This window comes from Monodon monoceros, unplaced genomic scaffold (genome assembly GCF_005190385.1).
Source record: "Monodon monoceros isolate NGI ecotype Baffin Bay Population unplaced genomic scaffold, NGI_Narwhal_1 Super_Scaffold_5, whole genome shotgun sequence".
Classification (NCBI taxonomy): Eukaryota; Metazoa; Chordata; class Mammalia; order Artiodactyla; family Monodontidae; genus Monodon; species Monodon monoceros.
In genome coordinates, this window is record NW_021703782.1 from 78036412 (window position 1) to 78063179 (window position 26768).

Sequence of the window (26768 nt, forward strand, 5' to 3'; positions counted from 1 at the left end):
CCATGTTCCACAACAAGAGAAGCCACCGCAATGAGAAGCCCTCGCACCACAACTAGAAACAGCCCGCACACAGCAACAAAGACCTAACACAGCCAAAAATAAATAAATAAATTTTAAATTTTTTTAATTAAAAAAAAAGACACTCAACAGTGTACCTCAGTAGCAACCAAGGGGGGATAAAAATTACTAGGCATTCAAAAAAGCAGGAAAATGTCACTCATAACCAGGAGAAAAATCAGTCAAGTGATACAAACCTAGAAATAACAGAGAATATGAAATTAGCAGCAGGGACTTTAAAACAACTGTTAAAAATGTACTCTGAAATTTAAAGGAAGGGAGAAATATAATCAGAGAAGTGAGAGGTATAAAAAAGAAGCAAATGGAACTTCTAGAGCTGAAATATATATTTGAGGTAAAAAATTTACTGAATAGGCATAAGTACAAATTAGATTATTCAAAGGAAAATAATAAGAGAGTATTATGGGCAACATTATGCCAATAATTTCAACAATTTAGACAAATTCCTTGAAAGTCACAAATTATCAAAACTGGCCCAAGAAGAAATAGAAAATGTGAATAGCTCCATATCTACTTAAAAAATGGAATTACTGTTTTAAAACCTTCCTACAAGTAAAATTCTTGGTCCACAAACAAGGAAAACTCCAACCTAGATGACTTCACTGGTGAATTCTATCAGATATTTAAGGAAGAAATAATACCAGTCCTACACAAACTCTTCCCAACACTTCGCGAACTCTTGTGAGGCCAGTTTTACTGCAGTATCAAAACCAGACAGACATTATAAGAAAAGTGTAAGCCAATATCCTTCATGAACACAGATGTAAAAATTCTTAATAAAAGCAAGTTGAATTCTGCAGCATATTCTAAAGAATAATACATCCTAACCAAGTGGAGTTAATCACAGAATACAAGGTTGGTTTAACATTTGAAAATAAAATCACTGTAATTCACTGTATTAAGAGAACGAGAGAGGAAAATCCATGGGCTTTCTCAGGTGATAGAGAAAAGGCACTTGATAAAATTCAACACACATTCATATTAAAAACTCAGGAAACTAGGAATAGAAAGGAATTTCCTCAACCTGTTATGAAAAATCTATAGCAAACAGTATACTTAATTGTGAAAATCTGAATGTTTTTTCCCTAAAATTGGGAACAAAGCAAAGATTATCTGCTGTCACCACTAATATTGAGTATCATAATGGAAGTCCTGCATAAGGCAGTGAGGTAGGAAAAAGAAGGAAAAGGCATACAGATTGGAAAGGAGGCAATAAAACTGGCTTTATTCACTGTATTCATCAGAGTAATGCCCATTAAAATCATAATGAATACTACTTCACACCCATTCTAAGGTTAAAATTGAAAAGACTGACAATTCCAAACTTGGTACAACCAGTATGGACATTCCTTAAAAAATCTAGAAATAGAACTACCATGTGATCCAGCTATCCTACTCCTGGGCATATATCCAGAGAAAACCATAATTTGAAAGAACACATGCACCCCAGTCTTCGTGGCAACACTGCTTACAATAGCCAAGACATGGAAGCAACCTGAATGTCCATCAACAGATGAATCGATAAAGAAGATACGGTATGTATATACAATGGAATATTACTCAGCCATAAAAAAGAATGAAATAATACCATTTGCAGTGACATGGATAGACCTAGAGATTATCATACAGAGTAAAGTAAGTCAGACAGAGAAGACAAATATCATATGGTATCACTTATATGTGGAATCTAAAAATATGGTACAAATGAACTTATTTACAAAACAGAAATAGAGTCACAGATATAGAAAACAAACTTATGGTTACCAAGAGGGAAAGGGGGGGGAGGGATAAATTGGGAGATTGGGATTGACATATACACACTACTATATATAAAATAGATAATAAGGACCTACTGTATAGCACAGGGAACTCTACTCAATGCTCTGTAATGACCTATATGGGAAAAGAATCTAAAAAAGAGTGGCTATATATTTATGTCTGATTCACCTTGCTGTACAGCAGAAACTAACACAGTGTTGTAAATCAGCTATACATCAATAAAATTTTTTTAAATAAATAACTGAAATTCCAAGTATTGGTGAGATTATGAAGGTAGCTGGGACTCTCATACAATGCTGATAAGAGTGTAAAATGATACAATCACTTTGGGAAAATTTGCCAGTTTCATATGAAGGTAAAGACATACTTACCATATCTAGTAATTCTACTCCTAGCTATTTTCCCAAGGGAAGTGAAAACTTATGTCAAGTAAGAAGAAAGAGTCTCACTAGAATGTTTATTGCTGCTTTATTTATAATTGTGAAAAACTGGAAGCAACCTAAATGTTCTTCAGGAGATGAACAGCTAAACAAATTGTTGTAGCCACACAGTGGAATACTGCTCAGCAGTAAGAAAGGAACAAACTACTACTACCTAACAACATGAATGATGACTTTCACAAATATTCAGAGTGAAAGAAGCCATATACAAAATGGTACATAATGTATGATTCTATTTATATGCAGTCCTAGAGCAGGCAAAATGAATCTGTCGTGAGCGAAAGCAAATCAGTGGTTGCCTCGGGTGGGGGGATTGATTGCAAATATGCTCAAGGTGACGTTTTGGGATGATGGAAATGTTCTACATTTGATTTTTGTGGTGGTTACACAGGTGTGTACGTTTGTCAAAATGCATCATACTGTATTTTTTACGTGGGTATATTTTATAATATGTAAATTATACCTCAATACAGTTTTCTTTTATGGCACAGCCTTCTGTGACTTTTTTCCCCTTTCTCCCTAAATTCAGATATCTGCTCTTCCTCTGAATTTACCATAGTATCTTGTTTGGTTCTCTCCTACTCCTTTTCTTTTTATCTTTTTGTGTTTGCCTAAGTTATAACTCTTATCAGTTTTGTTTACCCTATAGCACCTTGCTTATTCTAACCTTTCAATACATGTTTGTTAAACTGAGCTAATTTAATGCAAAGAGAGTTATCAGTTATTGTTTTGATTATAGTTCTAAAGTCTGAAAAGAATCATAGTCCTGGATCTTAGCAAGACAAGGCTATATAGCAGGTAAGAGTTGATATTAGGCATCTTTAGGGCAGTCCTAATTTTACACTTTAGGGCAATCCCATTTTATATTCTGTGGCATTGGCTGGTACACACATAGAAGGTGGGTGCTCCCAGGCCCTGTGGGAAGTTGTCTTTAAGGCAAGACACTCTGTGTTGGTTGCAAAGACCTGGAGGATTTAGGTAATGTAGACTAAGTAACAATGTATTTGATTCCAGTAATGAATGAAAATTTGATAGAATCACAGAAACTTAGTGCTAGAAGATACCATGGATACCACTTTATCCAACCCATTACTAAACAGACCCAGAGAGGGTAAATAACCTGCCCGACACCACACAGCAAATAAGAGATAGGGTTAAGTCTGGAGCCCACATTTCTGACAAGTCCCTTACCAGAAATTGAGCAAAGTGGAGAATTGGCTGCCTGTGGAAGTTCTAATGAGTTGCTCTTAGACAAAGCTTCCATTAGGTTGGGATTTGGAGTTAAGGAGCAAACAGGATAGGTATTAGAGTCAGTTATTGCTAGGGTAGAACCAAAACTGAACCATGAGTAGGGCCAAGAGTTGACTTATATTTTCCTCGTGATGTCTTTACTTCATTTACCACCGAGAAGTCTGATTTCATTTGTAATTGAAGCCTATTTTGTGTACTTGCGGACAAATTTTCTACAGTAAGAATATACTGTAGCTTGTCGAGGAGGAGTTAGTATGTAACCTAGAATATTGTTGAATTCCACGGGTATGTTAAAACAATCTAAATGGAGCTGATCTCCCTTGTAAACCTTTCCTTCTTTCAATATTCTCTGTTCATGTGTAAATTTATTGGAGTTTGGGGGTGGTAACAGTTGCTATTTTGCATTTCGTTGGTTTGGGAGTTCCTTTTTTAAGGACAATATTAAGCCAGTTTTATAATTAAAGTGATTTTAAGTGGTCATTTTGAGTTTTAATGATGAAGGACATGGAGGTACAAAAGGCAGCTTTGAAAGTTACAGCAAAGCATGCTCCTTAGACGAATCCTTTGAATGAAAGAATAATAGCATGGATGGTGATGATGAAGCTGCTGCTGTTTAATGTATTCTCCACTCTCAGTGTATGGATGCAGCCTCCGAATTTTGCAAAGGAAATAATCATCAGCACAGCATCTCTGCTCTCCTATGGACTGGTCTTTTTGTAAAGCAGCCTCTTGGTTTTCTTAGTAAAGGTATTTTATTTTAAAATGTATCTCTAGACACTTACTCCTGGTAGGCCTGGGAAAATGTAGATTACTTCATGTCTCTTCAAAATTCCTTTCAAAGAAGAGTCAAGCTCAATTTGTGTTTTTGAGATAGAGAAGAAGAGCAGATAGGAGGAAGGAGGAAATCTTTGCTTTGGGGGAAGAAAAAATCTTTCAGTCCTTTGTTGACACCTTAACTTCTGCATTAGTCATATGTCCCTTCCTCCTTGGCCATGGATGGACCAAGGGAATAGCAGCCATTTGCAAGTTTGTAAAGGGGCAGTGCAAAGAGAAGAAAACAGCTGATAAAGAAAAATGTAGGGCTCCCACCCCCGTAGGTTTTTACAGTTATATTTTTAGATTGGTCACTGTCTTCTGGATATTTGGCCTTCTGTTTTTGCTCTTTTACTTCACTATTTTTGATGTTGTAAAATACAGTGCTAAATTCCTAGCTCTAATCATGAGATAGTATTCAGAGTCCACCTTATAAAAATGTTACAGTGAGAAGCTGGCGGAGACAGGGACACAGTTAATACTGATATTGGAAGGAAAAACCTTTCTTCTACCTACTTGGGTCTGAATGGTGGGGGGCCTGCGAGTTAACTGACAATAGAGAGAGTTACAGGAGAAAAGACCAAGGGTGGAAGCACTCAGTAATGAGTAACTTCACTAAATAGCCAAAGGTAAAGGTTTGTATACTAACTTAACAAAAGGGAGGATTTAGGGCTTCAGAAGATAGAAGGTTTGTTTTTTTGTTTGTTTGTTTGTTTGTTTGTTTGCGGTATGCGGGCCTCTCACTGTTGTGGCGGAGCACAGGCTCCGGAAGCTCAGGCTCAGCGGCCATGGCTCATGGGCCCAGCCGCTCCGCGGCATGTAGGATCTTCCCAGACCGGGGCACGAACCCGTGTCCTCTGTATCGGCAGGCAGACTCTCAACCACTGCGCCACCAGGGAAGCCCTGATAAAAGGTTTTGATGTGCTTGTTTACACAGTTTTGGGGGAATGTCCTGGTACCCAAGGTCAGTGACTTTCCTGACTAGAGACTTCTGAGTTGGGGAGAGGGGCTGTGGCAGCTGACTCACAAAGCAGGCTTTTAGTCAGATAAGGGAAGTTTAGATAAGATTTCTCTCTGCACCTGCTGTTGGGTTTTTGGTCCCTTCAGTGATTTTTATATATATATATTTGTTTATAGTTTGATGGTTTTTAAAGCATTTTCATGTATCTCACTTATTTCGCACAATATTTTTTAGGTATACAGGGAAAATACTATTATTCCCATTTCAAAGGTAAGGAAACTGAGATTAAGAGAGGTTAAGTATTTGTTCAGAGCCATACAAATAATGACGGTGTCAAGATAAGATGTTAAGGGGTTCACATTTCTCACTACACCCTTGGGGTTCAATTTCAATACTGACAGATTGAATAAGTTATTGTCAATCAAGTGCTTTAAAGGTGTCAAGATTGAGTAACATTTTATTTGTTTTGTAGGAGAAGATGGTGTAAACTGGTTCATCAGTGACAAAGACGTTGAGGTAAAATCAAAACAGTTTTGAAGTTATGAATAATAGAATAATAATTTTCTTTGAGGTGTAGTTTCACTTCATTATGATGACTTAATAAGCTTTTTAAAAGTAGCAGCAGTCCAAGTATCTTGTAAGAAAAAGTTTAATTTTAGTCTATGGGTGATTGAATTTTTCAGAAGCCTATTTCAGCCTTGATCAGCCAGTTAATTGCCATAATGATTTAGTCCCCTTTCCCTTTTGTTTCTTCTCTGCTATGGTAAGTCCTCTCAGCCCATTTTGCCTGATACCACTAAAGATCAACACCGGAAATAACTGCTTCTTCAGTGTAAGGAAATGGTTAGTCTATATTTAGGATGTGGCAGGTGTTTGTCTTTGTCAATTATTAGCCTTAATTATGACAGATGGCTAGAAAAGAGAGTAATTTTACAACTTGGTATAAGGAAAATGTTAAGAGATAATTAGATTGTGCCTCCTTTTGAGGCCTACTTGGCCAGTTCAGCAGAATAACAAGTAAAAGATGAAAGTTTTTTTCAAAGATGGAATTGTACCAAACAAGATAAAAGCATGGTTGGCATTTAGGTATTCCTCTTTAGATAGTCCATATGATATGCTTTGCTAATGTTCTCTTGCAAGATACTGGATTTTGGCTAGAATATGGGACAGCTAGAATTGGATCAGTGTAGGCAGAATGGATCTTAAAAGGACTCTAGGGGAAGGAAATTATCTCATTCTCTCTTAGAAATTAAAATCCAGTTTGTAGGCAGTAACCCTGGGCTGTTCAAAAGAAGGAATGTATTTGGTCACTATGTGGTTTTATAACTTTATAAAGGACAAAATTATAAAAAACACCAACCCCTAACTAAAAATTTAAGCAAGTTTCTCATTCAGAAAAATGTGGTATATATCCAGATATATGTCAGCAATATCTTTGACTCTGAATGCCACTGGAATGTCTAAATGATGCATTTCAGTGCCCCTACTAGACCTGAACCGTAAGTAGAGAAAGATAAAAAAGAAATGGAACCATATGGAGAAGTGTAAAAGAATAGGGGAGATGGGCAGACAAAAAGTAGAGCTGTTTTCATGGCACCCCTTTTAAGTTTTTCTAACTCCTTTTAAGAATACAAAGTTCCCTGTTTCTAAGTTCTAAATTGAACAGATTATGACTGTTAATTCTCTTGAACAGAGTGAAATAATTTTAATTCTTGATCTTTTTTTTCCCTTAGGCACAGATAGGTAAAAAAAGAACATCTGGAAGATGGGCCCACCGATACTATTCAGTCAACAAAAACGTTACCTGTAGAAATTGTGACAAATGTGGCCATTTGTCAAAAAACTGCCCCTTTCCACAAGTATGTGAAATATGTAATGTGTCTTTCCACATTGTTAAAATCAAAATCATAGGGTTGGAACCCTTACAACCTTACAATTCAAATGTTATATAATATATGTGTTAAATTTCATATTACATGTTTATGTAGGTCGCAGCCTAGAGTAGTAGTAAAGGACAATAAATCTACAGCCAGAATCAATTTCAGCATCCCATTAGTAGTTGTACAACCTTAGGCAAATCATTTCACCTTTTGTGCTTCTCTTTTCTTTTCTATAAAATGAGAAGATCGAATCAGATTGATTCCTGAGACTCATTTCACTTCTAAACCTTCTACTTTATGACACGGCTTGTTTCATTGTGGGATAATTTTCATTGTTAGAAAATTATAATTTTAGGCATTTATAAATGTTTATTGATGTAAATTATGTTAAACAGATACATCAGTCTTTGAAATAACACAGAACTCTTAGACATTTCTTTTTCTTTTCTTTTTTTTTTTTTGCGGTACGCGGACCTCTCACTGCTGCGGCCTCTCCCGCTGCGGAGCACAGGCTCCGGACGCGCAGGCTCAGCGGCCATGGCTCACGGGCCCAGCCGCTCTGCGGCATGTGGGATCTTCCCGGACCCGGGCACGAACCCGTGTCCCCCGCATCGGCAGGCGGACTCTCAACCACTGCGCCACCAGGGAAGCCCCTTAGACATTTCTTGACACTAGTAAGCCCTTAACAAATATTCCTTCCCTTACCAACTTCCTCTCCCAAATGATTGCCTTTCAAATATTTGAGATGGCTCTCTTGTTTCCTCTTTGTCTTTGCCTGGCAAAGCAGCCTCTTTCTGTATCTGTTGCTCCTATGACTTAGCTTCCAGATCCTCATCATCCTACTTTCCCTCTCAGACACATTCCACTTTGTCAGTGTTCTACAAGACAAGGCGTAAGAAATAGATGCCAGATGATAGTACATGCAGACTAAGCCTTTTTGGCAACCAACAGGTTACAGATGGTTTTGTTAAAGCTCTGATTTCAGACATTTTGTTTGATTTTGTAATTATGCTCAAGACCTTCATTGTGTCCCCAAATTGGAAATAACTTTTTATGGAATTATACTGAAAAAGAAACAGTAGTTTTCTATTTGAGACTGAAGTATTTTGCTAAAGAGATTTTCTGTTTGTCTGCCACATAGAAAGTCCGCTCCTGTTGCCTCTGCTCCGAGAGAGGACACCTCCAGTATGCCTGTCCGGCCCGCTTTTGCTTAGACTGTTCTTTGCCTATGTCTTCTACTCACAGATGTCTTGAAAGACCTTCCTGGAGAAAACGGTGTGACAGATGTGATATGATAGGCCACTATGCTGATGTGAGTATCCTGCATGTAACTAATTTGTTGGACTTTGGGGGCATTGTGCCAATCTGTAACCATCTGCCAGCCTACTTAAAAGCATGTTTACTATGCACTGTGTATAATGATAGTCATGTCCCTTTGGCCACTGATCATGTAAATCAGTGCTCTAATATCTCAGGATAGGGATCCTACTGAATGGGTTCATCAGGAGGCAGCATCAATAAATCTTGTAAACCTGTGCTGGCTTCTTTGGCTTAATGTGCTTGCCAAAGTACAGGTTGTAATTAAAGAGGTATGTAATAAATAACATGTAAAATTTGTGTACCTATTCATTCATAGTTAGATGAAAATATATATATAAACACTTAACAGTTGTATACAAAGGTCTATATGAAGCCTGCCTTGATGCTGCTTATTGGTGGCTCTTGGTGGTATACTATTCTCATGCAAGAAGGACAAGCCACCAATACTTTAAATATGCTTATCTTAGATCTTTCTTTAGATTTAAGAAGACAAAACTAACTTAGAAGACATTTCAGTTACTTGTAGCATGTTAAATTTTAGCACATTGTTATTTTAGACGTCATTTTGCATCATATTATAAATGTCTGTGGGATTTTAGCCACAGTTTCAACCAGAAGGGCTTATAGAAGTCAGTATCTAAAAAAAAGTAAGAATTTTTTCCCTTTAATTTGTGCTTCCCAAAGACATGATACAAAGCACAAATATTTTTAAAATTTTCCTTATATTGAATTGTACCTAGAGCCTTTTGCTTAAAAAATTAATATGACTTTCTGTTGGGATGAATTTCAGATTAAGACAAACTAGAATATGAATATTTGGTATATGTGTTTCTTGTGTAAATAATAAAAGAATTATTGATTGTAGTTTTTAAAGGATCTTTATAAACAAATCAAAATAGGATCACTGTCCTATAAGTTAATTTTTTTTCCACTTAATTCTTTATGAATGTGTCTCTGTCAGCTCGTAAAGACTACCTTTCTCATGGCTAACTTTTATTCCATTTTTACCAATTTACCCAGCCATATCTCTACCAATACATTTAGATTTATACTGTTACTCATTTTTTTTTTAAGCAAACATTGCTGCTGTAAACACCTTTTTATATATCTGCATACATGAAAGAGTATTTTGGTAAGTCATATTCTAAATGGAATTGTGTAATTAAAGGATATGTACATTTATCTCTGGATAAATATTGTCAGATTGTTCTAAAAGATTGTACCAGCGTATCCACTTCCTAGCAGTGTTTAAGAGTACTCTGAACCCTAGCTGTAATCAATCTTTAAAATTTTTGTCCCATCAGATAAGGAGAAAATGATATCTTACTGTTTTAATTTATATTTCTTAGGCCCCTAGTGAGGTTGAATATGAGTCTTAAGACAAGTTATAGAGATAGAAGTTGTCATTTCATTCCAAAGTAGTTTAAACTTATATTTCAATATTTACTAAGTTTTAAAAATAGTAAATTCTAAGTTGTCTTAGTTTTATTCTGTTGTTCTCTGCATTGAGTTGTCAATTATAATTTCTTAGAAAGATTTTCTAGTTTGGACGTTAGGTTTAAAAGCATATTTTTTAACTTCTTTCTTCCAAAGGACTCTTATAGGTATGGTCTAATTTGCGTGTGATAACAGAAGAGGCTCAGACATTGTCATGAGCAGTTTTTTTGAAATAAGAAACTATAGTACAGAACAGTTAAGAATGGTTTGTAAAAGGTTATATAATTAGCTGTGAATTAAATCTATAGCTCATTCTGCTTAACTTCTTAATTTTGGCCTCTAATGTATGTTAAACTCTTTATTTAAAATGGCCTTGAGGATTAATAACCCCAGTGAATATAAGTTTTTAAGATAGGGTTAGACTGTGGCTGACTTCAGAGAAGGCATCACCCTTTCTCCTAAATCTACTAAGACCTACCATTGGGTTTTTTTTTGGTTTTTTTTTAATTACATGATGAAAGTTCTGGACATGAATTGATCTTTTCTCAGCCTGCCCACCTGGTATAGAATTCCCTTGGAGCCCAATCCAACCTGGGCTCCACTGACTCCTTCTGAAGAAATTTGAAGTCCTTCCACCATCCCAGAAGGTCTTCATGAGGATTCACCTGGGAGCAGTTTCATTCTGGCCCCTGGTTGCTGGGACTATTTAGCTGTTCCCACACATGCTTTAAATCTGTCTTGAAACCTGGTCCTCCACAGAAAATATTGTTTCCCTTGCAACCTTCTCAAATGCTTGCTGCTCATTCTCTCTTGACCCACATACCTCTGAATTAGGTTGATTAGGATCAGCCTCTTTCTCACCTGCCATGACTGCTTCTAAATCATTTCTCCTCCCTCTTTGTGTAGGTATCCTTGACTCATTTAAAGCTAAAACCCTCTGACAATACTGTTCTCCACCCTGCTTTGTCATTTTCATCTTCTCACCTATTGGGATTTATGAAGCCCTGGGTGACTATAGATGCCCTAACCTCTTATAAATTAAGGAGATCAAGAAACTTCCATTTTTGCTTTATACATCCCTATAGCCACACCAGAATCTTTGTAATGCCAGAGTACCAGTTAAATGTGCAAGGAGAATTAGTAATGAAAACTCATGAGTCATACTCACATTCTTGCTATAATGACTCCTGAACTCAGCTTGGAAAGCTCTTTATTTGTTAACTACTATGTAAAAGTATTTGGGTGAAATTCCAGAGTTTTGCAGTGTAAAGGATAGACAGATGACTCAAGGCCTACTAAAGTCTACCTGGATCACTGGTACCTCCCAAAGGAAGAGAATCTGAAGTATGTAAAGAATCCCAATTTTGAATCTACCACAGATTCTCTCCTCTTGCTGATAGCTTTTAAGTAAACCAAGAATCTTAAACTGTCTATACACATTTATCTTGCACATACAGTCCCATTCTGTGGGCTATATCTGACATTACCAAGATAATAATAGCTATAATTAGTTGAGTATTTACTGTGTTTTAAGTACTATGCTAAGTTCATTACCTATTAAGGGGGAGTGGGAGTGCTTTGTTCACTGCTGTATCCTCAGTGCTTAGTAGGTGCTCAGTAGATTTTTGTGATTGCACCAGAGTCATTTATGTAATCCTCATTACCATCATATGAGATAGATACTATTTATTATTACTACCATTTTACAAAAGAGAAAACCAGGACATTGTAAGCTTAGGGTTTACCCAAGGTCTCAAAGTTAAAATGATGCTGTACTTCATGAATGTACATAGAGAAAGTTCACTTACTGACAGTCTAGACATTGTCAGTTTAACTCCTTCTCAGAAGATCCTCTCAAGTTTCTGTCTTAAACCTGCAGATATTGTGGATCTAATAAACAACTTTGATAATAAACTTATGATATTTAAAATATCAATACATTATAAAATAGATGAAGAAAAATATTTTCCAAATAAAAATAAATATAATTTATTTTAAAAGTTTTCAGCTCTTCAGAGAATTTCTGAGGATCAGCAAAGCATTGTAGACTGTTAATTTTCAGCCACAGAACCAAGTCTGTGATACCATAGAACTGTGCTTCTCACAAAAGACCATCTCAGCCTTGGCAGTCTCTGTTGTTGAGATTGTCACCCTTTTACATTAAAGCATAATGACTGAGTGAATCAGCATCAGATATAATTGCAACCTGAACGTGAATTTTCTTCCTTTCTCCAGCAGTTTTTTCTCAAATTTCCTGCTCAGTCTTCTATCCCAATTCATACTAAATAGCTCCTTTAACCATCATTTATAAGAATAAAATGCCATCTATTTGTGGGGCACTCAGCACTTGAGTCACTCCTTTAAGTCAGATTTTTAAATGTAGTGGGAGAAAATAATCCATAGGATATATTTCACTTGATTCCTTTCTTTAAATATTTGATTCTATAAAAAAGAATCTCTTAAGTATCACTGTATACTAAAATATTTTTAGCAACTCGAAAGTTTATTTTAAAAATGAGAACTCAATATAAGCTGTGTAGGCTTTCGCATAGACATTAGTGCCCAGTGAATGTCTCCTCAACAAATATATACATAAAACTGAAAACTAGTATTTTTTTAGTTTAATTTTGGTGATTTTTTTTTTAAGTTTAGTTTAATCACAGGGATTTCCAGCACGAAATGCAGAGAACCTAGTACAAGTATCACCTCTTATCCTTTTCATAGTCTTATTGAGATATTACTGGCCAGAAATAAGACTGGCTGGAACACAATTGTTGAGCTGAATAATTAAGCCAAGATTTGACTTAAAGACTTCCTTAATTCAAATATTTGGTTTTGTTTAATAATTATTAGTTCTGCCTTTGTTCAAAAACATCTCCACTGTTCCACCATCCAAATAAACTTTCTATATTTATCAAAAATTTGTTGGTTGCCTACTACATGCTAGGCAGTAATACAAGTACTAAAGAGATAAAGATGAATAAGATACGGTCCCCGCCTTTGTGGAACTCAGAGTATAGTAAGAAAGGCAGATGTAGGGAGCTTCCCTGGTGGCACAGTGGTTGAGAGTCTGCCTGCCGATGCAGGGGACACGGGTTCGTGCCCCGGTCCGGGAAGATCCCACATGCCGCAGAGTGGCTGGGCCCGTGAGCCATGGCCGCTGAGCCTGCGCGTCCGGAGCCTGTGCTCCGCAACGGGAGAGGCCACAGTAGTGAGAGGCCCGCGTACCGCAAAATAAATAAATAAATGAATGAATGAATGAATGAATGAATGAATGAATAAATAAATAAATAAGAAAGAAAGAAAGAAAGGCAGGTGTGTAAAAGAATGTAAAAAGTGATGTGTTGGAGATGCATCAAGAATGGTGAAAATTAAATAAGAGAGTATCAGAAGACTAAGCTTTGTGACTTGCAAATAATACATACCTGGAAAGTGTAGAAAATGACCTAGACCGTAGGAGGGAGCCAAGTAACTCTGCCTATAATAACATGTCACCTGTCTTTGGAAATATCAGCTGCAAAGTAATGCCATAGGAATTCTCAATCCAGGTAAGTGAGTTTTCCTGTAATCATATGGACTTGAGACATACATGAGGGTCAGTATTTTCTGAGCATTTGTTTGCTTGCCTACTTGCTCTTATGTTTGAAGACAGGACAAAATAAGGAAGAAAATCACTAGCCGTTTCTGGACTGTTTTTCCTTTCTAACTCTATATCTTTTCCTCTCATGGAAAGTCACTTTTCTTTTTTTTTTTTAATTAATGTTTATTGGAGTATAGTTGATTTACAGTGTTGTGTTAGTTTGTGCTGTATAGCGAAGTGAATCAGTTATACACATATATACATATATCCACTCTTTTTTAGATTCTTTTCCCATATAGGTCATTAAAGAGTATTGAGTAGAGTTCCCTGTGCTATACAGTAGGTCCTTATTATCTATTTTATATATAGTAGTGTGTATATGTCAATCCCAATCTCCCAGTTTTTCCCCCCACCTTCCCTCTTGGTAACCATAAGTTTGTTTTCTATATCTGTGACTCTATTTCCGTTTTGTAAGTAAGTTCATTTGTACCGTTTTTTAGATTCCACATATAAGTGATATCATATGATATTTGTCTTCTCTGTCTGACCTCACTCTGTATGATAATCTCTAGGTCCATCCATGTCACTGCAAATGGCGTTATTTCATTCTTTTTTATGGCTGAGTAATATTCCATTGTATATGTGTACCACATCCTCTTTATCCATTCATCCGTCAATGGACATTTAGGTTGCTTCCATGTCCTGGCTATTGTAAATAGTGCTGCAGTGAATCCTTCCAAATTATGGTTTTCTCCAGATGTGTGCCCAGGAGTGGGATTGCTGGATCATATGGTAGCTCTATTATTTTTAGTTTTTTAAGGAGCCTCCATACTGTTCTCCATAGTGGCTGTACCAATTTACATTCCCACCAACAGGAGGGTTCCCTTTTCTTCACACCCTCTCCAGCATTTATTGTTTGTAGATTTTTTGATGATGGCCATCTGACTGGTGTGAGGTGATACTTCATTGTAGTTTTGATTTGCATTTTTCTGATAATAAATGATATTGAGCATCTTTTCATGTGCCTCTTGGCCATCTGTATGTCTTCTTTGGAGAAGTGTCTATTTAGCTCTTCTGCCCATTTTTTGATTGGGTTGGGGTTTTTTTGATATTGAGCTGCATGAACTGTTTGTATATTTTGGAGATTAATCCCTTGTCGGTCACTTCATTTGCAAATATTTTCTCCCATTCTGTGGGTTGTCTTTTCGTTTTGTTTATGGTTTCCTTTGGTGTGCAAGAGCTTTTAAGTTTAATTAGGTCCCATTTGTTTATTTTCATTACTCTAGGAGGTGGATCAAAAAAGATCTTGCTGTGATTTATGTCAGAGAGTATTCTACCTATGTTTTCCTCTAAGAGTTTTATAGTATCTGGTCTTACATTTAGGTCTTTAATCCGTTTTGAGTGTATTTTTGTGTATGGTGTTAGAGAATGTTCTAATTTCATTCCTTTACATGTACCTGTCCAGTTTTCCCAGTGCCACTTATTGAAGACACTGTCTTTTCTCCATTGTATATCCTTGCCTCCTTTGTCATAGATTAGGTGCCCATAGGTGCGTGGGCTTATCTCTGGACTTTCTATTCTGTTCCATTGATCTATATTTCTGTTTTTGTGCCAGTACCATACTGTTTTGATTACTGTAACTTTGTAGTATAGTCTGAAGTCAGGGTGCCTGATTCCGCCAGCTCCATTCTTCTTTCTTAAGATTGCTTTGGCTATTCAGGGTCTTTTGTGTTTCCATACAAATTGTAAAATTTTTTGTTCTAATCCTGTGAAAAATGGTATTGGTAATTTGATAGGGATTGCATTGAATCTGTAGATTACTCTAGGTAGTATAGTCATTTTGACAATATTGATTCTTCCAATCCAAGAACATGGTATATCTCACCATCTCTTTGTGGCATCTCTTATTTCTTTCATCAGTATCTTATAGTTTTCTGAGTACCCATCTTTTGCCTCCTTAGGTAGGTTTATTCCTAGGTATTATATTCTTTTTGATGTGATAGTAAATATATCATAATTTAATACATTGTTTTAACCCTGGAAAGAATGATTCAGAGTATAATTTGTAACCTAACCACTTCTCATTTCTACCACTATCACCCTGGCACAAGCTATGAGCATCTACTGCGTGGATTATTCTAATAGCTTCCTAAACCATTTCCCTGCCTCCTTGGCCCTTTATAGTCTGTTTTCAGCAGCTGACTGGGTAGTCCTTTTTAAACATAACCCAGATTACATCGCTTCTCTGTCTAAAATCCTCAAATAAGACTTTGCATCTCCCTCAGAGTAAAAGCTAAAAGTCTTTACAGTCACCAACAAGGCCACATGTGGTCTGGCTTCTTGACAACATCTCCTTTATAGACATCCCTGTTGCCTACATCTCTGTTGCTTACTCCACCTGGTCTCCTTACTGCTGTTTGAAAGACCAAACATGTTTTCCCTCTACCTGCTGTTCCCTCTGCTGGGAATACTCTGCCCCCAGTTATCCACAGTGACTCACTCCCTCATCTCTTTCATGTCTCTGTTCAAATGTCCCCTTCTTAGAGAGCCCTTCCCTAACCACCCTAGTTAAAACCTCCAGCATTCCCTGCCCTTCTTCCCTGCTTTTTCTCTATAACACTTATGTCTTACATTCTATATATTTTTCTCTCCCCTCTAATTAGAATATAAGTTCCATGTCTGTTTTCAGACACATTCACTGCTGTATCTCCAGCTTCTAGAACAGTGCCTTACCCATGTAGGAGCTCAGTGGGCTTCTAAATATATATGTATAATGGGATTATTGAATAAGCAAATGTGAATGAATTAGAGACCATAGACTTCACTTACCTACTCATGCTCTAGTCAAATGGTTCTGAAGGTTGTCCAGTCCTGCACTTAAATGTGTAGGCTTGGACATTCTCAGCTTGACTCATTAAGAGATAAACATCTATGAATAATGTTTCAAATCAAGTTTCAACAGGCTTTCTAAAAGGTATAATATCTACAATATGTATAAAATAAAATGAAGTTTCTAAGGCAAAAGAAATCCTTTTTCTGTATTTCCCTTTCACTATCTTTAGTAATCCTAGTGTTTTAAAAAACATTTGCATTGCTCTCAAATGATTTTCTTCAGTGTCTCCTTTTTAAACCAATATTACAGGTATTGATGCAGTCCTGTGTTTTTGGTCTGTCAGCCCTCAGCTTTCATATGGAAAAATCTCGTCTATCATTTTGTGATGGAATATACTGTATCTTCTTCGTTGGCTTGAAAGGACAAATTCGAGAAAAGAAAATATAAAACTCAGATTATGATAACCTTTTATAATTCAAAGAATCATAGACAAACATTTTCCTGCTGAACTTGATTGAAGTAAGGACAAACCACTGACTTACATTAGATCTCCTTAAGAAAATGAAAATGCCTAAGTAAGAGTAGATGAGTAAAAAATAAGTGTAGTAAATGTGCCCTCTCCCCCCAAAAAAAAACTTTAAAAAGTTTTTCAAGGTACCACAAAATAATTTGGATAAAAGCACAATGCTGAAGAAGGAAGGGAATAATTTTGAAAAAAAGATTATCTCTGAAAAAACTAAAATATCAGAGGTATATCATTATAATAGATTGATATGAATACTTAGTTTAAAATGTAGTTCTGCTGACACCTGAGCATTGAACCGACTTTTGAGAATAAAGAAAATCAGGTTACATATACTTTGTTACTCTCATTTTTCACGATATTTCATTATTTAAAACATAATGTTGAAGGAAGAGGTCATGGCTGGGATTGATTGATTTGCTTAATAGAAGAATAATTGTTGAACAGGCTTATAAGATACTTATTTACCTGGGAGACCAGAATACGCCCCCAAGGAAGTTAAGTGTAGACTTCTATGTTAGAGGTCTCATTCTCTTGATGGGTCTTTGCAGAATTCATGATGTTAGTGAAAATTCATATGTGTTCATTGTTCAGGGAGTAAATCCCAGAATTAGTCATTAATAATATATTGGAACTGTTCCCAAACTACCTAAGAAATGAATATCTGAAACTTTTCGTGGTTAAAAATATGTTTAACCTTATGGAAATAACCTTAGCAGGGAAAAAGTTCTACATTTTTAACTGACGGTATGTAATTTAGTACAAAGCGTGAAGAGACCAGTCTTTACTTTGAAATTCAACTGAATGGTATCCTTTCTAGTCATCTCTGACTAACCTGATGAATTCCACCAGCCTCCCCAAGTTTCCCTATAGCACATGCCTCATGGCCTAGTATTAGTCACTTTCAGTAGAACTAGCAGATGGAGAGCAGGTTTACGTTTTCTTTATAGAAGCTTTAAGAATAAGTTTGTAGAGGATAGAGATGGATCCGTTTCTAGACCCCTAACTTACACCAAAAGAGGAGAAAGATTGTCCCTGAACAGTCTATAAAACAAGCAGCTCTAAAAATGAAAGGATAAATAAATTTTAGTATTTTATTGAGAATTTTATTTGGCTTAGGAATGAACCTAATCTTCAGTGCAGTCACATTGGGAAGACATGAGTTTTTGATAAATAGAGCAGCAGGCCACTGGGAATTTTGTTAAATTTCTGACTCATTCTATCATTATACTCCTCACCTTGGACTTAAATTTAACTTTTAAATCCAATAATAAGGACAAATTCTGAGACATAGTTATCTAAGTTATGAATTTGGAGAGTGAAATTAAGGAAATCAGATCCTCATTAACACCTGGAAGGCTAAAAGTTTTGTTTACTAAGCATTACAGGCTAAGGTCAACTCCCATACATAATTATAAATATATATATAATATATATATAAATAAATAAAATATATATATATTTTAAAATTCCATACAACTTTTTGATTGGGTTCTGATCATCTCCCTCAAATAGCACATAATGAAGGAAAATACAGCAACTGGAAAAGATTTTCAACCTCTAAAAGTATTCAAAGTCTTAATTATGGACATCTATCTTTCTTAGCTTACTCATCGTTAAAAAGATAGCACTCTTTTGATCCATGAACATGGATGTCTACATTTGTTTGTGTCTCCTTATTTCTTTCAGCAAAGTCTTATCGTTTTCATTGTACAGATTTTTCACTTCCTTGGCTAAATTTATCCCTAAGTATTTTGTTGTTTTTGATGCTATTATGAATGGGATAGTTTTCTTTGTTTCTTGTTTTGATGCTTCATCATTAGTGTAAAGGAATGCTACTGTTTTATGTAAGTTGATTTTGTAACCTGCCACTTTACTGAAATCTTTGATTAGTTCCAAGAGTTTTTGATTAACTGTTTGGGATTTTCTTTATATAAGATCATATTGTCAACAAATAGTGACAGTTTTACTTCTTTCTTCCCAATTTGGATGCCTTTTATTTCTGTCTTGCCTAATTGCCCTAGGTAGGACTTCCAGTACAGTCAGCCCTCCGTATCGACGGGTTTCACATCCTTGGATACAAAGGGCCAGCTGTATGCATTGAACTATACCATTTTATACAAGGGACTTGAGCATCCAAGGATGCCAAGGATTTTAGCACCCGCAGGAGCTCCTGGAACCAATCCCCCACAGATACCAAGGGACAACTATTACAGTGAATAGGAGTGGTGAGAGTGGGCAACTTTGTCTTGTAGCTGATCTCAGAAGAAACCCTTTCAGTTTTTCTTCATTGATTATAATGTTAGGAGTGGGTTTATTGTATATAGCCTTTATTATGTTGAGGTATGTAATGAATTACACTTATTAATTTGCGTATGTTGAAACATTCTTGCATCCACTTATAAATCACACATGGCCATGGTGTACAGTCCTTTTAATTGTTCTTTTTTAAAATTTATTTATTTATTTTGGGCTGCATTGGGTCTTTGTTTCTGCATGTGGGCTTTTCTCTAGTTGCAGTGTGCGGGCTTCTCATTGCGGTGGCTTCTTTTGTTGCAGAGCACGGGCTCTAGGCATGCGGGCTTCGGTAGTTGTGGCTCGTGGGCTCTAGAGCGCAGGCTCAGTAGTTGTGGCTCGTGGGCTCTAGAGCGCAGGCTCAGTAGTTGTGTCGCATGGGCTTAGTTGCTCTGCAGCATGTGGGATCTTCCTGGACCAGGGCTCGAACCTGTGTCCCCTGCATTGGCATACGGATTCTTAACCACTGCGCCACCAGGGTAATCCTGGTTTGCTAATATTTTAAGATAACACCTCACAACTGTTAGACTGGCTATCAAGAAAACAAGTGCTTGTGAGGATGTGGTGAAAAGGGAACCCCTTACACACTGTTGGTGTGAATGTAAATTAGTCCAACCACTATGGAAAACAATACAGAGATTCCTCGAAAAATTCAAAATAGATCTACCATATGATCCAGCAGTTCCCACTTCTGAGTATATACCCAAAAGAAATGAAATCAGGGTTTTGAAAAGATAGCACACCCATGTTTATTGCAGAACTATTCACAATAGCCAAGATATGGAAGCAACTCAAATGCTCATCAGTGGATGAATAGATAAAAAAGATGTAATATATATATCCAATGGGATATTATTCAGCCATGAGAAAGAAAGATATCCTGCCATTTGTGACAACGTGGATGTACCTTGAGCACATTATGCTAAGCAAGACAAGTCAGACAAAGATAAGTACTGTATGATATCACTTAAATGTGGAATCTAAAAAAAAAAACTTAAACCTGTAAAAAAAAAAAAACCCAGTAAAATGGTAGTTACTACAATATTGGAGTGAGGGGATAATATTGATGGTGTTTGAGGGTACAAACTTGTAACTAGCAGTAAGTAAAGCACAATATAATGAATATAGTCTATAATACTGTACTATAATAATGTAATATGATAAATATTGCTTCCTTGACAATCATATTACAGTATATAACTCTATCAAAGTAACACAGCCCAGCCATACACCTTAAATTTACAAATTGTAACATGTAAATTGCCTTACCTGGTTTAGGGATGCTTATACAGAACTCTTGGTACATTTATAAAAATCTGGGACAAAATGAATGGTCTTTTAATGGAGTAGATGATTTTCAGTGTAATAAAACATCCCTACTTTGCAGATCCCTCTATAATTATAATTCCTTCCCTGTTCCTCACAAACAAGACAGACATCTGATTGAGAAAACTAAAACTTGATCACATCTAAACTTTTCCATGAATAAGTTGATCAGAGACCTGTGCAGTCCTTGGCAGATACCACCTCAGTTCCCAATACTGGCGAGATTCACATAAGCCTCCTTTTTTTCCTTTTTTTTTTCCTTTTCTTTTTCTTTTCTTCTTTTTTTTTTTTAATGAAGCAATAAAAAATAGTTACAGGCATATGTGAAGAAATGGTAGAGTAAAAATGGAATCAGAGATAACCCTAAATGAGATAAACTCACTACAGGAAATAGGAAACTGAGAAAATCCTAATTCATTCTTCACAGTGTGGATAGAGAAGATAGAGAAGCAATCCAAAGCAAAATGATCAAAGGAAATCCTGATCAAAAGAGCACACACTCAGTATGAGGGAGAAAAAAGGCCTACATCTAGACATATCCTAGTGAAATTTCTGGATATCAAACAAACAAAAATCATGCAAACAAAAAATCATGCAAACAAAAATATACATTACACACAATCAAATTTTCATCAGACTTCTCCTGTGCAATACTAAATTCCAGAAGGCAGCGGAGAAATCTCTGGAGGCTAGAGCATTCAAAGAAAAATAGATGACACAGCCAAGCTGTTGTGCATTTATAAATTTATTGGAAAAGTCAGAGAATAAAATTAGCAGCAATGAACAGTGAAATCAGGAAAGCATACAGTACGTGTCTGAATACTTCCTCTTAATCTGCTTTTAAACTTAATACTAATTTTAGAAAAAAATTCTTTAAAAAATTTAAAATCTATAATAAGGTGGATCATAGATAATTCCAATAAAATAAAAGTTTGTTTCAACTAAAAAAAGAAAAAATTGGCCATGTAACTTTTAGGTTACTAATTTAAAATAAGGCAAAGGATGGGCTTCCCTGGTGGCGCAGTGGTTGAGAGTCCGCCTGCCAATGCAGGGGAAGCGGGTTTGTGCCCCGGTCCGGGAAGATCCCACATGCCGCGGAGCGGCTGCGCCCGTGAGCCATAGCCGCTGAGCCTGCGCGTCCGGAGCCTGTGCTTCGCAACGGGAGAGGCCACAACAGTGAGAGGCCCGCGTACTGCAAAAAATAAATAAATAAAATAAAATAAAATAAGGCAAAGGAAACTTAATATAGCAAACAATAGGGGAAATTTGAAACAATAAGAATATAAAAAACAAAAAGGATGAGAACAAAATTAGGACCAAATATATCAATTATCACAATAAATAAATATTAAATGCTCCTACTAGAAAACAAAGACACCAGTATCAGAAACCATAAAAGAAATAGAAGATAGATTTAAGAGAATAGATTTAACTTTTTTAAAAAGAAGTTTATCCAAAGAGACCTTTAATGAAGTTAAATGACAAACCACAGCTTGAAAAAGATTTTTATAAAATATGTCATGGGATAATTACCTATAATATATAAAATGCTCTTACAAATTAGTAGGAAGAAAAAAATGTCTCAATAATAATGATATTCAGTGTTAGGTTGTGCTGGGAAAGTACATTTGAATAACCTTTCTGGAGTTTAAGTGATAGATGTTTGCAAAGATACAGCTACAAGAATGTTCACCTCAGAGTTGTTTATAATAATGAAAATTAGAAGCAACTCAAATATTTAACTTCAGGGCCAACTTAAGTGACTTAACAGTATGTCCCATATAATAGAATAACCTTAGGCATTTAAAATATGATGTGGAAATGAGTATTGAAATATAAAGAAGTTACTAGTATGTTAAATGAAATGCGTACATTTCAAAAGTTATGAAATATCCAATTTCTGTATAAATATACATATTTATATGTGTTTATAGATTTGCATAGAAAAAGTTTGAAATGAAGTATTCCAAACTGCTTACTATAGTTATATCAAGAATTATAAAGGTTTTTAAAATTTCTGTTGGTCTTTATTTTCTGTTTTTGTAATGAGCATATATTCATTTTATAACTTTTTACCTTGAAATTTAATGTGCATTATTGCTGCTTATAAACATTTTAGGAATAGTGTGGTATGCACTCTAAGCCTATATTCATTCTTTTTTTTTCTTTAATAATAAATTGACTCTTTTTTCTTTTGATGTTCAATTTATGAATATGTATAGATTTATGTAAACACCATCACAACCAGGATACAGAAGAGTTTTACCACCCTGAAAAACTCCCTCATGCTTTATAGTCACTCTCCCCTCATCCTTAACTTCTAGCAACCGTTAATCTGTTCTCTATTACTATAGTTTTGTCCTTTCAAGAATGCCATGTAAATGGAATCATACCGTTGTAAACTTTTGAGACCAGCTTCTTTCACGTAATATTTTGAAGACTCATATGAGTTGTTGTATGTATCAGTAGTTTGTTCCTTTGTAGTATTCCATTTTATGGATGTACTACAGTTTGTTTATCCATTGAGGCACATTTGGGTTATGTATAGCTTTTGACTATTACAAATAAAGCTGCTATGAATATTTGTATACAGTCTTTGTGTGAACATAGTTTTCATTCCTCTGGAGTAAATTTCCAGGTGGAGATTACAGATCCTATGATAACTGTATGTTTAACTTTATAAGAAACAGCCATATCGTTCTCCAGAGTATGCGTACCATTTTGCATTCCCACCAGCAAAATGAGACTCTCAGGAAGATGAGAGTTCTAACTGCTCTGTATCCTCACCAGCATTTGTTATTGTCAGCATTTTTTATTTTGCCCATTCTAATGGTTGTGTAGTACCTATCTCTTTGTGATTTTAGTTTGCATTTGCCTAATGGCTAACAATATTGAATATCCTTTTATATGTTTATTTGTCATCCTTATATCCTCTTTGGTAAATTGTCCAGATACTTTCCTAACTTTTAATTAGAGTGTCTATTTCTGATTGTTGGGTTTTGAGAGGGTTTTTTTCAATATTTAGGATATGTCTTTCATTGGATATATGATTTCCATAAATTTTCTCCCAGTCTATTACTTGTCTTTTTATTATTCTCTTGACAGTTTGTTTTGTTTGTTTGTTTGTTTGTTTGGCAGAGCAGAAGTTTTAAAATTTGGTGAAATCCAATATATCAGTTTTTTCTTATATGGATCAGGCTTTTGGGGCCGTTTCCAAGAACTTGTTACCCAACTGCAATTAGCAAAGATTTTCTCCTGTGTATTCTTTCAAACATTTCCATGTTTTATATTCAGATCTATGATCCATTTTGAGTTCATGTTTGCATAAAGTATGAGGTTTAGATCAAGGTTAATTTTTTTACCCTTGGGTGATCAGTTGTTTGCTATTTGTTGAAAAGACTGTTCTTTCTCCATTGAATTGCTTTTGTATCTTTTTCAAAGATTAAATGACCACATTTGTGTGAATTGATTTCTGGACTCTCTGTTCTGTTGCACTGATTTAGGTACCTGTCCCATCACCAATACCATACTCTCTTGATTCCTGTAGCTTTATAGTAAGTGTTAAAATCGGGTAGTTTGATTTCTTAAACTTTGCTCTTCTTTTATGAAATTACTGTAGCTATTCTTGTTCTTTTCCCTTTCCATTTAAGTTTTACAATGAGTTGTCTATACCTACAAAAAATCTTGATGGGACTTGGATTGATATTGTGTTCAGTCTGTGTAGATCACTGAGGAGAATTGACTCCACTATTTTGAGTCTTCCAATCCATGAACATAGTATATCTCTCCATTTATTTAGATCTGTAGTTTCTCTTGTCAGAGTTTTGTAGTTTTCAGTATATACAAATCCCCTCATATTTAGGTTTATACCTAAGTATTTCATTTTCTTGTAAATGGTATTGTTTCTTAAATTTTGGTTTCAATTTTTTATTGCTTGTATATAGAAAAAAGTTTGGAGTGAAATATTCTGAAATGTTTGCAATTATCTCAGATGGTAATTATCTCAGGTGGCTTTTGTATTTTCTATTCTTATAATGAATATGCATTACTTTAATAATATTTAATGTTATTTTATTATTTAAAAAAAAAAGCTTCTGGGGGTAAAATTAGTACAGTCTCAGCACAACTTTGGACCTAAAGGTGATTACTCATATACCTGACATATCCTGGATGCTATAAGATTCTTGGGAGAAGATGAAAAGAAAATTTTCCCAGGAGAATTCTGTGAGAATCAGAGAACTAGAACTGAATGACAGGGCATGATTATAAATAAAAGGAGTATAATGTAGTTGGCTAAGATGAATTAGGATTATTTTCAGTGATTTGAACCAGTTTGCTCTTCTATGTATCTGTTGTTTGTGATGGACTTTGTATAATTGGTTTATAAAGAAAGTCTAAATTTTCATTTTAAAATTATTTTACCTTTAATTTATCACTTACTAATCTGGTTTAAAACTTCTGGTGCCTGCTAGTGAGCTTAAGGAAACAGGGTGGTATAGCACCTTTGAGAACTAGTTTACAGTTAGTCAGAACATAAGTACCAATACCAAAGGGGTAATGAAATCAGCTCCTAGCAGTTATAATTAAAGGGTGTCATCAGCATAGAGTTTTAATTGTTTTTCAGGGGATGTTTTGTTTGCTTGTTTAAAAATGGGAGATCTGAGTGTGCTGAAAGTTATAGAAAGAGGGAGTTAAGATGCCAGAGAGCCAGAAATAAGACCTCTCTCTTGACCTGTGTACATGGATTATATACTCACTACTAAAGTGGCCAGATAGGTTATCAAAATTATAGGGATCTATCCCTCCAAAGTTTCTCCTTTCTGCTACCCACTTTCCCAGCCTTCAGGTGATAGATCTCTGGTTCTATACGAAAGAAAGGCAAGAGGGAAAGGCTAGTAAGGAAGCTGGGGTTGTTATTATTGTTTAAACATTGTTGAAAAAAAGAATCAAGTAAGCTTGAGTAAACTGAAGAAGGGCATAGCAGCTTTGAGAATGATGTGGAGTACTTTTGTTTTTTACCAGTGATCAAAATATTTTAAGATTTTTTTAAGTCCAAAGCTTAACTATAAAATACAAGATCAGATTTATCTGATCAAATATTCTTTTTTATATATTTTCAAACAACTAAAAACATTACTGAGGTGACCTCAGTTGAATATAAATAAAAATAGGTACTTGCCCATAGTAGATGTTCATTAATGTTTCTGGATTCTTTTTTTTTTTTTTTTCCTACGAGGAAGGTTGCCACAAGCAGCTAAATCCTAACAAAATCTACATTTTTGATTTGTCCTTTGGGATTTTTTTTTTCCCCTATCTTTATCAACAGCTCACTTAAACTGAGTTTCTGCTTTCTCTTAGGTTTGGCCACATCCAAGAGTTGACCATTACACAATAGATTTCACTTATTTCAGCTACCTAATTGATGCTGATTTCCTCATGATCGCTTCTTGCATCAAAAGTATGGAGAGTGCCAAACTGACGTCATCCTTGCAATAACTAATACAACAGAGTGCTTGCTATGTGTCAGGCATTGTTCTAAGGACTTTATACTTATCAACTCTTTAACCATTAAAACAGCCCTTTGAAGAAGTACTGATGTCCCCATTTTATCAATGAGGAAACTGAGACATAGAGATGTAACTTGCCCAAGATAGTAAATAATAGAGCCAGGATTTGAATTCTACCATTTGGCTATAGAGTCACTGATACTAGCCACTACATTATCATGGTTCATTTTACTGGCTCTCATATTGTTTACTTTTAGCTAAAAACCAGCAAATATATATTACAAATGTTATCAACTATTTGTAAAATTAAGTCATGTTAGTAGTCTAGAATCGTAATCAAGAAGTCTCTGGGGCTTTCCTGGTGGCGCAGTGGTTGAGAGTCCGCCTGCCGATGCAAGGGACACGGGTTTGTGCCCCGGTCCGGGAAGATCCCACATGCCGCGGAGCGGCTAGGTCCGTGAGCCATGGCCGCTGAGCCTGCGCGTCCGGAGCCTGTCCTCCGCAATGGGAGAGGCCACAACAGTGAGAGGCCCGCGTACTGCAAAAAAAAAAAAAGAAGTCTCTGGAAAGATTTGTGATTCTCTGAGGTGAAATTTTTTTTAATGGAAATACAGTTGCTTAAGGTAACCCAGTGTAATATATGTATGATTTATTTTATTTTGGGTTGATTATTTTGATATAATTTCCTATAAAATATAAACTGTTGTATTTTTAAATAAAGCTGAAATGTAATCTACTACTGACA

The 26768-nt window shown here is 35.6% G+C and overlaps 1 protein-coding gene across 3 annotated transcripts in view; it reads left to right on the top strand.

The window, feature by feature from the left end:
* The window catches only part of ZCCHC7 (zinc finger CCHC-type containing 7), a 233908-nt gene that overhangs the window by 171674 nt on the left and 35466 nt on the right, over positions 1-26768 (top strand). For all 3 annotated transcript variants that reach the window (XM_029201323.1, XM_029201325.1, XM_029201324.1), the window contains exons 3-5: positions 5795-5838; positions 7056-7181; positions 8344-8514. In XM_029201323.1, the coding sequence (XP_029057156.1) occupies positions 5795-5838; positions 7056-7181; positions 8344-8514 (341 nt within the window). The remainder of the gene's footprint in view (positions 1-5794; positions 5839-7055; positions 7182-8343; positions 8515-26768) is intronic.